This window comes from Plecotus auritus, assembly GCF_963455305.1.
Source record: "Plecotus auritus genome assembly, chromosome: 12".
NCBI lineage: Eukaryota > Metazoa > Chordata > Mammalia > Chiroptera > Vespertilionidae > Plecotus > Plecotus auritus.
This window is the reverse complement of record NC_137778.1, coordinates 29,921,454-29,933,963: the sequence shown is the minus strand read 5'-3', so window position 1 is coordinate 29,933,963 and position 12,510 is coordinate 29,921,454. Positions and strand designations below refer to the sequence as shown.

Sequence of the window (12,510 nt, the reverse complement as noted above, 5' to 3'; positions counted from 1 at the left end):
TGGCAGGACAGCAGGAGCTGACATTTTGACCAGCGGCCTGCCCTGCCTCGTTCCAACATGTAAACACGCTCATGTGAAAGCATCTGCTTCTAACCTCTAGCCCTCTAGCCCAGATGCTCAGAGCAGAGATGATGAAGTTCACTGTCCCCAGAAGTTCCCATTCAAGAGTGTGAAATCCGCCCAGCTGACGTGGCTCAGCCGTTGAGCTTCGGCCTGTGAATTAGGAGATCACGGTTTGATTTCCGGTCGGGGCATATACCCAGGGTGCAGGCTTGATCCCCATTGTGGGGTGTGCAGGAGGCAGCCGATCAATGATTCTCTCTCATCAATGTTTCTATCTCTCTCGCTCCCTCCCTTCATCTCTGAAATAAAAAACAAACATATATATATATCGAGAGAGAGAGAGAGAGAGAGAATGTAAAATCCCAGATTCATGTACTTATCCTAGTAACAATAATAATGTCCCCTCCTTTATATATTCTTCGTGCACCCTTCCCTTCCCCCCTCCCCCTTTCCAGCTTTATCTCGTTTTATCCTGCAGCAGAGAGTTAGCCCGAACTAGCAGAGACTTGTAGGAGCTGCTCTGCATTTTCCCGCAGCCCGGCCTCCCACTTCCCTCCCTTGCTCCTCCTGCCTGACCCAGTGCCCCCAGGGTTTTGTTGTTGTGTTTTTTGTTTTGTTTTTGTTTTTGTTTTAATTTTTCAAAACTCCTACCAAACCTTTGTACATAGAAGGCTTTTGAAATCTTCAAGTTAGTTAACATTTTTAAAAAATTTCTTTATTGATTAAGGTATTAGATATGTGTCCTTATTCCCCCATTACCCCCCTCCTCCCATTCATGCCCCCACCCCCCTGTTGTCTGTGTCCATTGATTAGGCTTATATGCATGCATTTAAGTCCTTTGGTTGATCTCGCCCCTGGTTGTTGTGTTTTGTTTCGCAGGCATTTTGAGTTCATATCAGCTGACCCATCACATCCTCAAGGGGAAAATCACTGGGGCTTTGAACTTGGAGGTAACTGCCCCTGTACCTAACTCAGCCCTTCTCCCTCTCCCCCCACCCCAGGGTCTCAGCTGCAGGCCATTGCCAAGGCCTGGGTTGCAGATTTACCTGGCATTCTCTTAGACAAAATAACTGAAGTTATCCAAGGCGTTAGGTGGACTGGCTGCGGTGGTCCTCCCTCCCCACTGAGACTTTCTCTTTCTCTTGCAGCCACACATCCTGAAGTTTGAAGAGTTAAGATAATGTGGCTAGCATCAGCGCCCTCCCTCCTTCATATATTCTTTGTGCACCCTCCCCCTCCCCGTGCCTGCCCTGACCTGTTGTCCCTCTTCCACTCGTAAGGCCTTGTGAGTGAGAAAGGCCACACTGGTGCCCAGGATTGATTTGATTTGCATTTGCCTTTACCCTCAGCTCCTCTCAGAAGAGTCTCAATTTGTCATGTGTCTTCAGTTCCCCACCCAGCATGAACATTTGCACCAAACATAGGAAGCTTACATGGGAAGCTTCAGGTGGCCATGCATTTATTTTGTCTTTTTTTTTTTTGCGCCCCCAGAGCATGACATAAATTGCTCTAACAGATTCTGGAGATTCTGGAGAATGGAAGGGCCCACTGCTTAATTTTCCTGGGATTCCATTGTAGAACCAGGTGGGGAACCTTTAACCAGTGAGCCATCACCATGGTGAATAAATGTTGGCAGGTTTCACGAGTTTGGTGACTGATTCCTGTCTGGCCACCCCTTCCCAGCCCTGCCCTCTCCTCCCCACAGCAGTGAGGTGAAGCCACCTCAGGTGCTCACTCAGCTCTGGCTGAGGGCTCTGGCTGGGCAGACCCTGCCTGGGATGTAGATTCATTCACACTTGAGGTGTAGGATACTAACCTCAGAGTTGTTTCATTTCTCCTTGCCTTAGAAGAAAACTGATTCACAGTGATCTGGCTTTGATTCTCCCATGATTTGTAACACCATGAGAACCCTAAACTTAAGGTCATAAAGGGAATATTAGGTTTGGCAAGAAAAGTGGAGAGTTCTCTGAGAGCTGGTGTACAACTCACAGGAGCTGGTGCTTCCCTTACGACAGGGGAACAGGGACCCCATTATTTCTTTTTTTTTTTTTATATATATTTTATTGATATTTTACAGAGAGGAAGGGAGAGGGATAGAGAGCTAGAAACATCGATGAGAAACATCGATCAGCTGCCTCTTGCACACCTCCCACCGGGGATGTGCCCGCAACCAATGTACATGCCCTTGACCAGAATCGAACCCGGGACCCTTGAGTCCGCAGGCCGACGCTCTATCCACTGAGCCAAACCGGTTTTGGCGGGACCCCATTATTTCTTAAAAAAAATTGATTAGAGCCAAACTATTTAAATAACTTTATTTGTTTCATCCTTTGGTAGATGAGAAAAATACATTACAAAATACATTATACAGAGGACAGCTCACAGTACACATTACTAAAAACACAATCTACATTTCAGCCAGGGCTGGTGATAAGTTCAGAAGAAAGCCACAAAGGCCTTGAACACCGGATTTTCGCTCTATGGAATAAGTTTGCCCCTAGGGTCCCCACTTTATCTAAACTTTAGCACCCCATATCAGGTGAGTGTGGGTAGAGTTAGAGCAGCATTGTGGGGGACTGTTGAACTCTCCATCCACCTGAAGCAGCAAGACATTAATCCCTTAAAAGAAAATGGGGGGAATGACCAATGTTAAAGCATTACAGAACTGACATCCTCTGGGCGCCCAGGCAGCGGTCTCGATTCTGGGCTTTCTGAGACGAGCATCGTCACTGAGCCATCCCTGGGGTGTTATTGCAGTCATTATCTAGTCTGCAGGCATAGTCTGTCCCTAAGAGCCTGTCTCAACCCCAACGCAAGCTCACCGACGGGAGGCAGGCAGCACGCGTCAAACGCAGACATGCCCTTCCTTTTAAACAGCATGTACAGATAGCACAGCACTGACGGTTGTAGCCCAACAGACTTCCTACCTCCCTCTCCCCGCCCCAGCAGTTACCAGAGCCTGGGGTGGGGACACAGGTGTATACAACAGCCCCCTTAAAGCTGACCTTCCCAGAGGACCCATCTTATGGATGTGGCTTGAAAAGAATCCACAATTTTTCAAGCCAAACAATTTCAGAGCTATACCTGTTTTCTCTTATGAGACCAAGTGAAGCGAGAGAGAGGAGGGTGAGCAAAAAAGCGACCAGTGAACACCCTTCAGTGCTAGCCAGAAGCCATTTCCAGGGAGGGAGGAATCAGCAGACACCGGAGTTGTGGCATACATAGCATATTGCTGAGACCAGAGGCCGCGTACACACGAGATTGCCCCTATCCCCACTCCATTTAAAAGCAATTCCATGAAACAGCAGCCTGGTAAGCCTCCTTTCCCATTTCCTCGTTCTTAGAAATTTGGAAACATCTGCAAGTAGAAGAGAAAAGTAGTCCTAAGAATTAAGGTCATCATTTCAGCCTGCTACACCGAGGCTCGGCAGGGCAGGCTCTGCATGCCAGGGGAATGAGTGCTGGTCGCCCCAGAGGCCTTCAGAAATCTGAGTGCCAGGCTGTGCTTCAGCTCCACCTTTCTCTGGCTTTAGCACTGAAATGCAGCCTCTCATCTCGACCCCTCCCCCACCACCCAAATAGTTTAGGGGATGGAGGTGGGGTGGATGTGGGAACAAAAATAAAGATGAGTCAAGACCAGCATCTTCAAATTAACAAACTGTAATTGTTTTCCCAAAGATACATTTTTTTTCATACACATCCATCATACACTGTAACCAAAAAAAGCAGTGTACATGAAATAAGAGAAAATAAATTAAAAATCCATAGCATAGGTAAGGAGGCTCTAGTCTGGAGCACAGCTGAGTTTCCAGCAATATAAGGAGGCTCAAAAGTTTCTTTTATAAGAATGCCTGCTAGCAAGGGTTCCAGCCAGGTGGTTGGTTGGTCTGTAAGTCAGTCTTGAGTACTTGAGACAGTTCGGTGTTGGTTTTTTTCCTTAGCGTTTAGAATAGCCATCATTGTCCTGCAATAGGCAGAGCTATCACGTCCAGGAAAAATGAGGGAGGGAACCACAGAGGCAGCGTAAGATCCAAATACAGCATTCAAAGGTAATTGGTCCAGTGGTGCCTGGGGAAGGAGGCAGGGGACGGCGCTCCAGGGTTAGCCATCTTCCTTTGGGGGTGTGTACCAGCCTGCAAAGAAACCCAACAAAACAGTGAGGGGGCGGCTGAAGTCCCTGCTCCCAGCCCCATCACTGAAGGCTCCAGGATTCCAGGTGAAATGACCCTAGGCAGGGCTTCCGGTGCGGGGGGAGAGGTGCAGGGGGAGCGGAAACTGCCCAGCTGGAGATGACAAGGAAGGGGAGAAGGATGTGCCCAGCCTGAGATGACAGGTGAGCTCTCTCACAGGGTCACGGGGTGGTCGGGAAGGGGCAGCACCAAGCCCACATGGGGATGATCACTGGCACTTTTCTGGGAGAAGAGGCCGTGGAGGTGGCCACCTCTAGCCCTTCTTTGGGTAACGGGCAGGTGGCTGTGTGAATGGGTGATAAAGGCTCAGAAACCAAAAGAAGGGGTTCTTGCGATTTGGCTGGAAGTGAAAACCTCAGGCCTTCCCAGTGTCCGAGTCTCGAGTCCTGGCTCCAGCCTCACCGTTTTTTTCGTGGATCTGCACCAAGGACTTGTAGGACTGCTGTGCTCTTGTCAGACTGTATTGAGACTGGGGAGAGGAAGCCGCCCAATCAGGCCATGGCCAGCTGTGGCTTTACTCACCTTCCATAAACCGTCACCCAGAGACCCAGACTTGTGCTGTTAACAGGTGAGTGCCCCACCTGTAGGTCCTCTGGGCTGCAGTCCCACAGCCTTCCCTTTCCAGACCCGTGTCCTCCCCAAAGTCCCACTCATCCGATGCCACCAGCCCAGAGGGCTTCATCCTCTTGGTCCCTCAGAGAAGGCGGCCTGGGCCTGCTAGTGGCCCCAATGGTACCTGGCTCCAGCCCGTCGAGCAGCCCCAGGCCCAGCTCCTTACTTTGTTGGCTCCAAACTGCACTCGTGCTTTCCCCTTCACCAGTGTGGCACTGATCTGCATGATCACGGACTCTATCGAGTAGGCACTGCTCCAGCCCTGGGAATCGGGGAGAGAAAGCAGCAAGTCAGGCGAGTTCCCAGAAACCTTACACCTGTTCTCCAGCAAGGAGCTGCATCTGTGGAAGGGGCCCTGCCCTTCACTCCCGGAACAGCCACCACCTGTTTGTCTGGGTCAATGGGTGCCAGGCTCTGCCTGGCAAAATGAAAGGGCCACATTAAGCCCATCGCCCAAAACCCATAGAGGTGTGCGGTAAAGCTTAACTGAGCCCTGCCCTGGCCAGCCTGACCAAGAGCAAGGGACAGGCTCACCTGCTTGGTGAGAAGTTCCATGCAGATGGCGCCTCCACCCAGAACATACCTGCAGAAGAAAGGTTAGTCAGTTGTGCCTGGCAAAAGCTCACGCCCCTTTTCTCACCTTCTGTAACAGGAGCTGCCCTCAGGCACTCACCCTCCTGAAAGGACTGGAGACACAACCCTGACAAACGGTGGGTCAAATGGAAAGTTATCCTGTGAGAGACAAAGGCAATGATTAGGGGTGGGGAGGCCAGTGTTGGCCACAAGATTGTACTAATAAGGTGGAGAAGGAGGCCTAGGCCAAGGAGGGAGGAGCTAGAAGGGAAACAGACTTACTTTAAAGGAAAAGTTAAGTAGGATGAAGTCTGCACCTTCTTTCTCTTTGAGGATCTGGAGATCGTTGTGCAAAGCGCTGTCCTGGTCAACTCTATGAAGCAATGAGTCTGGGCTCAGACTCTTTGTCCTAGCTCAGGAGCCTCATGTCGACCCCCACTTCCCCTGGCTAGCAGCAGAGGGACACCCCACTGCCCACACCTGCTCCTGGGACTGCCCGAGACTCCCAGCAGTGGCTCCCCACATACTAGGCCTCAACTTCCTTTCCAATCCCAGAGTCCCCACTCACTTGAGGAGTTTGACATTCCAATCATAAAGACTGTCATTCACGAGTTCGACTGCATAGTTTCCTGGAAGGTGGGAAGACAGGTGTTAGTAGGATGCTCCAGCTGAGGATCCACCCAGCTAAGAGGAAAAACATCAAGGCTCCAGGTGCACCCCACGGACATGCAGCCAATCTAAGCCACTGGCTTGCGGAGCTCCATTCTGGCTCATATCCTTCTTTATGAGAAGCTCCTGTTCAGGCCCTCCCTGAGGCAAACTCACCACCTTTGAAACTCTGTGATCGGTATATATCCCTGAGCTCCTTCATCAGCCGGTCAGTGGCCTGCACCGAGCCAGACACTGCCCCCTGTAAGGGAGGGAAGACAAACATCTCAGGGTCATGTGGTTTGAAAACACACATACAAGACCTTAGGGGCAGTCTGGCAGCTTGCACACCCATAACTCACCCTAGAAAACAATCTGCTCCCCAGACTGCTACGTGATGGCCTACCACCTTCTAGCCAGTACCCACCAAACCCTTGGCCCAGCTTCTCCCTAGACGGTACGTACATTTAAGTAATCTTGCCTCTGGTTCTTTTTAATTTTCTCTAGTATAGCCAAGTTTTCTTTTCCGATGCCATCATCTTCAGATTTCTTGCCCTCAGCTGGCTCTTCCTCTTTCATTTCATAGTGATCTAGGTCTTCTGTGTCCTGGGGGTGGTATGGGATGGAGGAGAAAAGAAACCAATACAGGTTGTGGAGAGGGGCCATCGCCTTCCCAGTCCTATTTGGTCTAGTGCTGCAAGTTAAGGAACAGTGGACTCTCCAGCAAGCTAAGGAACACAGCATCCTTTGTTTCGGCAACAATTCCCAGCCTCATTCCCTCCACAATCTAAAGGACAAGGCAAATCCCCCTCCCATTCAGTTCTTCAGCAGAACCACGTACGGATCTAGGGGAAGCAAGCAGAGACTCAGTCCTCGTTTCCCAGCCTGACCCTGCTCCAACCGTTCCTAAAACTCTCCCTTGGCAGCAGCTCTTAATTCCTAGAATGACTTTGGCCTGACACTGTGAAAGATCATGTTTCACCAGGTGACTATTGTACCCAAGAGTTCTCAGGACTCCAGGTTAAAGGAGAAACCTGGATCAGAAATCTCATGCCCTCCCAGGTGCATGACCTGATTCAAGCAAAGGCACCCACTGACAAGAGGGAAATGGGGAAGGAGGTCCAGCGAGGGAGCTTGGTAGAGGTCAAAAACAGAATCCACCCTGCCTTTCCATCACACACAGAGTTCACTGTGTATGATGAGAAAGCCCATATCCAGGATTTGAACCCTCTGTTAGATGCTGGGGGGATGGCGCAGAGGGCTCTCTGCCTGACAGGAGTAAGTTTCATGTGTCACGAGTCTTTTGTGTGTCTTAAGACCTTAACAAAGTTAAAGAACCCGGACATTAATGCAATGTTGGAGACAAAGCAATCCAAGTGATCTCCTGGCTCTAGCAGGACACAGCAATACTGACTTCCTAATTATTACCTTGATGCTGACATCTACTGAATGTTTATTATATGTCAGGCACGATACAGGATGCTATACACACTAGCTCAGTTCATTCTTACAACCGCCGTGCCTTTACGTGATCGTTACTCCCGTTTACAGGTAAGGAAGCTGAGGTCTAGTAATGTTAATTCTCATGTCCAAAGTCATACAACTCTTAGCAGAGCTAAAATGTGAATCAAATCTGCCTGGCTCTGAAGCTCAAGTCTTAATTGTAATGTTATGCAGAAGTATCTATGTTTTTAAAATATATAAATTGTTTAGCACTATGTACTGCATGAAGCACTTTACATGCAATACCTCATTTAATCTTCAAGACAACCATATATAGTAGATATCATAATTCTGCTTTATAAATAAGGAAACTGCAGCTTAGTAAAATTAGGTAAAATTCCTAAGTTAAGATAATCTTGGAGATTCAGGATGTAAACCCAGGCCTGACTCCAAAGCCATCTGAAATTAACTTCTGCAACTGACCAGTTTGGCTTAGTGGATAGAGCAGTGATCCGTGGTCTGAAGGGTCTCGGGTATAATTCCCGGTCAAGGGCACATACCTCGGTTACAGGCAGGATCCCTGGCCCCAGGTCGGGGCGGGAAGCAACCAGTCCAATGTTTCTCTTTCTGTCTTTCCCACTCCCTTCCACTCTCTCTAAAAATAATGGAAAAATATCCTCGGGTGAGGATTAAAAAAAAGAAAAAGAAATTAACTTGTTGCTATTTGGTATAAACAGCTTTGCACTTAACTGTCTTCAGTGGCTGGATGTGAGTGCCCTGTCTCCTCTATTACACTGGCCATTCCTCCAGGTCAGTAAATCTGTCTTTACTCATTGGCATTTTTCCCTCCCCAGTTCTAGACTGGAGCTCTGTTAATCCTCACCCGAGGATATTTTTTTTCCCACTGATTTTTAGACAGAGTGGAAGGGGTAGAGACAGAGAAACATCGATGTGAGAGAGACATATGGACTGGTTGCCTCCAGCACATCTGGGGCCAGGGATCAAGCCTGCAACCGAGGTACATGCCCTTGACCAGAATCAAACCCAGGACCCTCCAGTCCACGGGCCGATGCTCTAACCACAGGGAAAAACAGGCTAGGGCTACACTGGAGCTCTGTACACTGTGGGTGCTCAAAGCGGCTGATTGAAAGTTTCCTGCCAATGCTGCCTCAGGTGGCAAGCCTACCTCAGGCATCTCCTCATCTTCATCTTCCGAAGACACGTCTTCCTGTGTGCACTGCAATGGGGAGAGGAAAGGTGGGAGATCAGAGCCCCAGTGGCTTCCTAGAATGCAACCTCTCACCTACTCCCCCAAGCTCCCAGGGCTGGAAGTTGTGTGCCTGTCCATAATGCTGCCAGCCTGTCCACCAGCCAGATCTGAGTGGAAGCAACAGCTCAAGCAATGACTTCTCTAGCAGCCCATTACTCTCCTCCTACCATATGCCAAAGAATAAAAGAGAAGCAAAATGGCTGTTTCTGTCGCCCACCTCACAAATTCCAGTTTATTTTCCCCAGGAATCCCTAGAAAGTTGAGGGATTCTTGCTTCTTGGTTCTTAACAAGGGGCCGGAGACCCCAATGGCCACCAACTTCTACTGGTAACCCCCGCCCCGCCTCCACTCTTCTCCACATAAGGGATACTGCCCATGAGAGTGAGTTTTGATAGGTGAAGCTATTAGCGTCCCATTTAACTAGATTCCTGTCCGGAAAAAAAAGGCCAAGAATCACAATCCATGTATGTGTTTGGAGTGGGTAGGGTGTAGAGACACTGCTGATTTGTCTCAATCCGCCTGAGTGCTGTCTGTGGGGTAACTCTGCACAAGGCCTGAGCTCCTCGACTCCTCACCTGGTCTGCTGGCAAGGGCTGATCCAGCATCTCCACATCTGGATGCTGAGGGAGGTTATAGAGTTTACACAGGTCGGAGATGATCCTCTTCAGATGCTGCAATAGCTGGGGGTAGGGGACCACAGTGACATCAAATACTCCTTTCCAACCCCAATCTGGATAGGTATATGGATGAGCTCTTAGCTCAGAACCCAAATTGGTACCTAGTTCACTAAACCTTATGGACCAGAGAGCTGTGGGAGAGTTTACTGGACCAATCCTGGGGCTGGCACAGGTCTCCCCCTTTGTCTTTTGCAAGCAACTCCCCTAAGAAGTCTGCCCCCAAAGTTCAGCCTACTGCACCATCCACTTTCCAGGTATCTCCCTTTCACAGTTCGTCTTCAAGATACAGGCCCAACCTCAACACCCTGGCCCCCTTACCAGAGTATTCCCTTTCTTTATGTCCACCAGCCTCTCCAAGACAGCAGCCAAGTTTGGGTCATCAGACTCCACCGACCAGATAGGGGGCACAGCAGGGTATGACTCCTGGCGGGAAAAAGAGATGAGAGAGCGGTCAAGGTGGGCAGTTCTGGGAAAAGCTAGATTTTGCCTGCCCTCCACTCCTCAAAACTTCTAGTTCCTTTGCTCTTTCTCCAGCTCATAAAAGCCCAGCTCAGCAGGTCAGTATCTAATCAAGCAGCTTTTCGACGAATCCTAGACCATGAGAAGAGAAAGCAGCACAGCCTAACTCAGAACAGTGAGGGAGGCTTATCCAAGTTCTGGACTTGAAGTTCTCCCACACCCAGCACCAAGTCCTCTTACGGTTTTCAAGCTCCGTAATCAGTTGAGGAACAGATCACCTCACCACAATCACACTGATGGGGAAAAAGCAGACTATAGATCACTTTCATTTAAACTGTGGAAGCAGGGATTAAAAATTAGATTGTATCTCCAGAATCTAAAAGTGAAAGGGTAGCAGAAGTATTTCCACACCCCACTTCCAACAGGACCCCTCAAAAGCCAGTTCACCCCACCTCTCTCTTGGGAACCTGCCACCCTCTTCGTCCAGGCGTAGGACGCAGGGCTCCACATGGCAGGCTGGAAGAGGCCTACGCTGCTAACATTCCCAGCATTCCTGAGCCACAGTGCCAAATGCAGCCTGACCAGACTCCCCCTCTGCCTAGGGGGCCAGGCCAGTTCAGGCCAAGTCTCCTTTACAGGGGCCACAGAGAGTCTAACCGAGAACTTTCTAAATTAACTTCCTTTTAGGGACAAAGATAGTAGATGGCCTCTGGCAACTGGAAGGGCAGGTAGAAGGGGAAAAACTACCCTAAAGGAATTAGGAGCTAAATTGAGGAACAAAATTAACTCCTCAGGTTTCCACACCTGCCAAGGAAACCATTTCCACGTTGACTAGGGGTTTTAGCTCTGCCATGGTTCTAACCCTCCACGCTGGAGGTAAACAAATTATTAAAGATGCTCCTGTCTTCACCTAAGCCACACCTAGTGCTTCAATCTTAACTTCCTACTTTAGTAGAAAAAAAGGTGGTGTGTGGTGGTGGTGGGGATGGAAGAAGAAAGAAGAAGTGGGACACACGAGTTTTGGTGGGGCATCATCCAATCTGAGCTGAGGTCGGCCTCACCAAACCTTGACCTGGTTTGATGAAGGAAAGGGACAGAAAACAGGAACCATGTAAATTGAATCAGGACCCAAAGTACAACACAATTCTCAAGCCTGTCTTTCCCAGGCGGCTCCCATTTGCAGCCTGCTGCCTGCCTGGATCAAGTACTGTTCTCTGAGTCCTTAACCAACGCTTGGGCTGGGAGCACATCATCAGAGCAGGTAGCGTAAGTGCTATCCCATACAGTATCAGGCATTCCCAGGTTACCAGAGGCCAACCCTCTTCAAGGGGTCTGTGAGGGTGGGCTGGGCAGGAGGGTGGACTAGTCCAGCATGCCTAGGATGGAATGGTGTTCACTGGGGAGAAAAGGAACTGTTACTGTTCAGAGCGGGATAGTCCTCAAACATTACCATCATCACCAGGAATGGCAACAAACAGCCCAGGACAATTGGAGATATCCTCAGGGAAGTGAGGAAGTGGCAGATCTGCTACCAGCTGGGGCAAAAGGAGAGTTAGAGGTTACACCAGAAGAAAGGGGAATCCAAGGGAGAGGAAGAAGAGGAGTCGGCGTACTGCAAACTACCACCAGGTAAAATTGAGAGCAAAGGGGCTGCATGAGAGATGCCTGGGCAGGGATCTCACAGGTGGCAACGTCCTAAGTTAAAGGTACCGCTGAGAAGGGGCATCACTGAAACGTGTAGAGTTCCCAACCAAGTCCTTCCAGCTGAGGTCAATGCAGAGGCCTGGAACCTTGAAATGAGAGTGAGGGGAAGAAAAGGGCATTCCTAGGTGGCAAGGTAAAGTCGTGGAGTACCCCAAATCATGAACCTTGGGATGTGGGTGGGTTAGTGGAGGCGCTGTATGTCAGGGTGTCCCTCACTATGAAGGGTCAACGGGAGAGCTTCTGGGTGCTCGGCAGAACCTCAAGGGTCAGAAACAAGTGTAACCTGGAGAGAAGGAGCAAGCCCCAGGACAGGATTCGGCCTCCCAGATCTTTAGAGATAAAAGCTGTGTGGGGGGATCTTGAGTCCCTGAGAGGGGGCTCCTATAGAGGCGCACGCAAGGGGATCCTCACCGTGATGTTGCAGTGGATGCGGACGGGATCCCCAGGCACCGACCCCCGTGCGGGGAGATGCGGTCCGGGCGTGGCCCCTGCCCCGGCCCCTCCAGCCCCAGCCAGCAGGAACTCGCAGCTCAGCTCGTCCAGGCAGGCGCTGGCAATGCGGAAGCGCTCGTGGCCGCGGTGGAAGATGGACTCGAGCAGCTTCAGCTCCCGCCTCAGGCAGGGCCCCGGCCCCGGGCCCCCCCCTGGGCCGCCCCCGGCCCCCGGCGCCGCCCCCTGGCCCCCCAGCTGCTGCCCCGGCCCCGGCTGCTGCTGCCCCTGCGGCTGCGGCTGCTGCATCCTCCGCTCCGCTCCGTTCCGGGGCCGGCGGGCCGGGAGCCTCCGGCCTCCGCTCCGGGCTCCGCCGCCGCCGCCGCCGCCGCCGCGGTCCGCACTTCCTGATCCCCCCTTCGCCAAGATGGCGCCGCCGCCA

The 12,510-nt window shown here is 50.7% G+C and overlaps 2 protein-coding genes across 2 annotated transcripts in view; one reads left to right on the top strand and one right to left on the bottom strand.

Annotated features, from left to right (window-relative positions):
• The window catches only part of IL6R (interleukin 6 receptor), a 101,499-nt gene extending 99,791 nt beyond the window's left edge, over window positions 1-1,708 (top strand). The window contains exons 19-20 of the mRNA XM_080649013.1: window positions 943-1,013; window positions 1,212-1,708. Coding sequence (XP_080505139.1) covers window positions 943-1,013; window positions 1,212-1,244 — 104 coding nt within the window. The 3' untranslated portion in view covers window positions 1,245-1,708. The remainder of the gene's footprint in view (window positions 1-942; window positions 1,014-1,211) is intronic.
• A 1,999-nt stretch (window positions 1,709-3,707) lies between these two features.
• On the bottom strand, window positions 3,708-12,510 carry UBE2Q1 (ubiquitin conjugating enzyme E2 Q1). The gene is made up of 13 exons (XM_080649147.1): window positions 12,051-12,510; window positions 9,795-9,899; window positions 9,375-9,479; window positions 8,716-8,766; window positions 6,552-6,692; window positions 6,264-6,348; window positions 6,007-6,067; window positions 5,721-5,811; window positions 5,539-5,597; window positions 5,400-5,448; window positions 5,032-5,127; window positions 4,656-4,722; window positions 3,708-4,196 (listed from the first exon to the last, which is right to left on the bottom strand). The coding sequence occupies exons 1-13, from the start codon at window positions 12,375-12,377 to the stop codon at window positions 4,165-4,167; spliced, it is 1,269 nt and encodes a 422-aa protein (XP_080505273.1). The 5' UTR covers window positions 12,378-12,510; the 3' UTR covers window positions 3,708-4,164.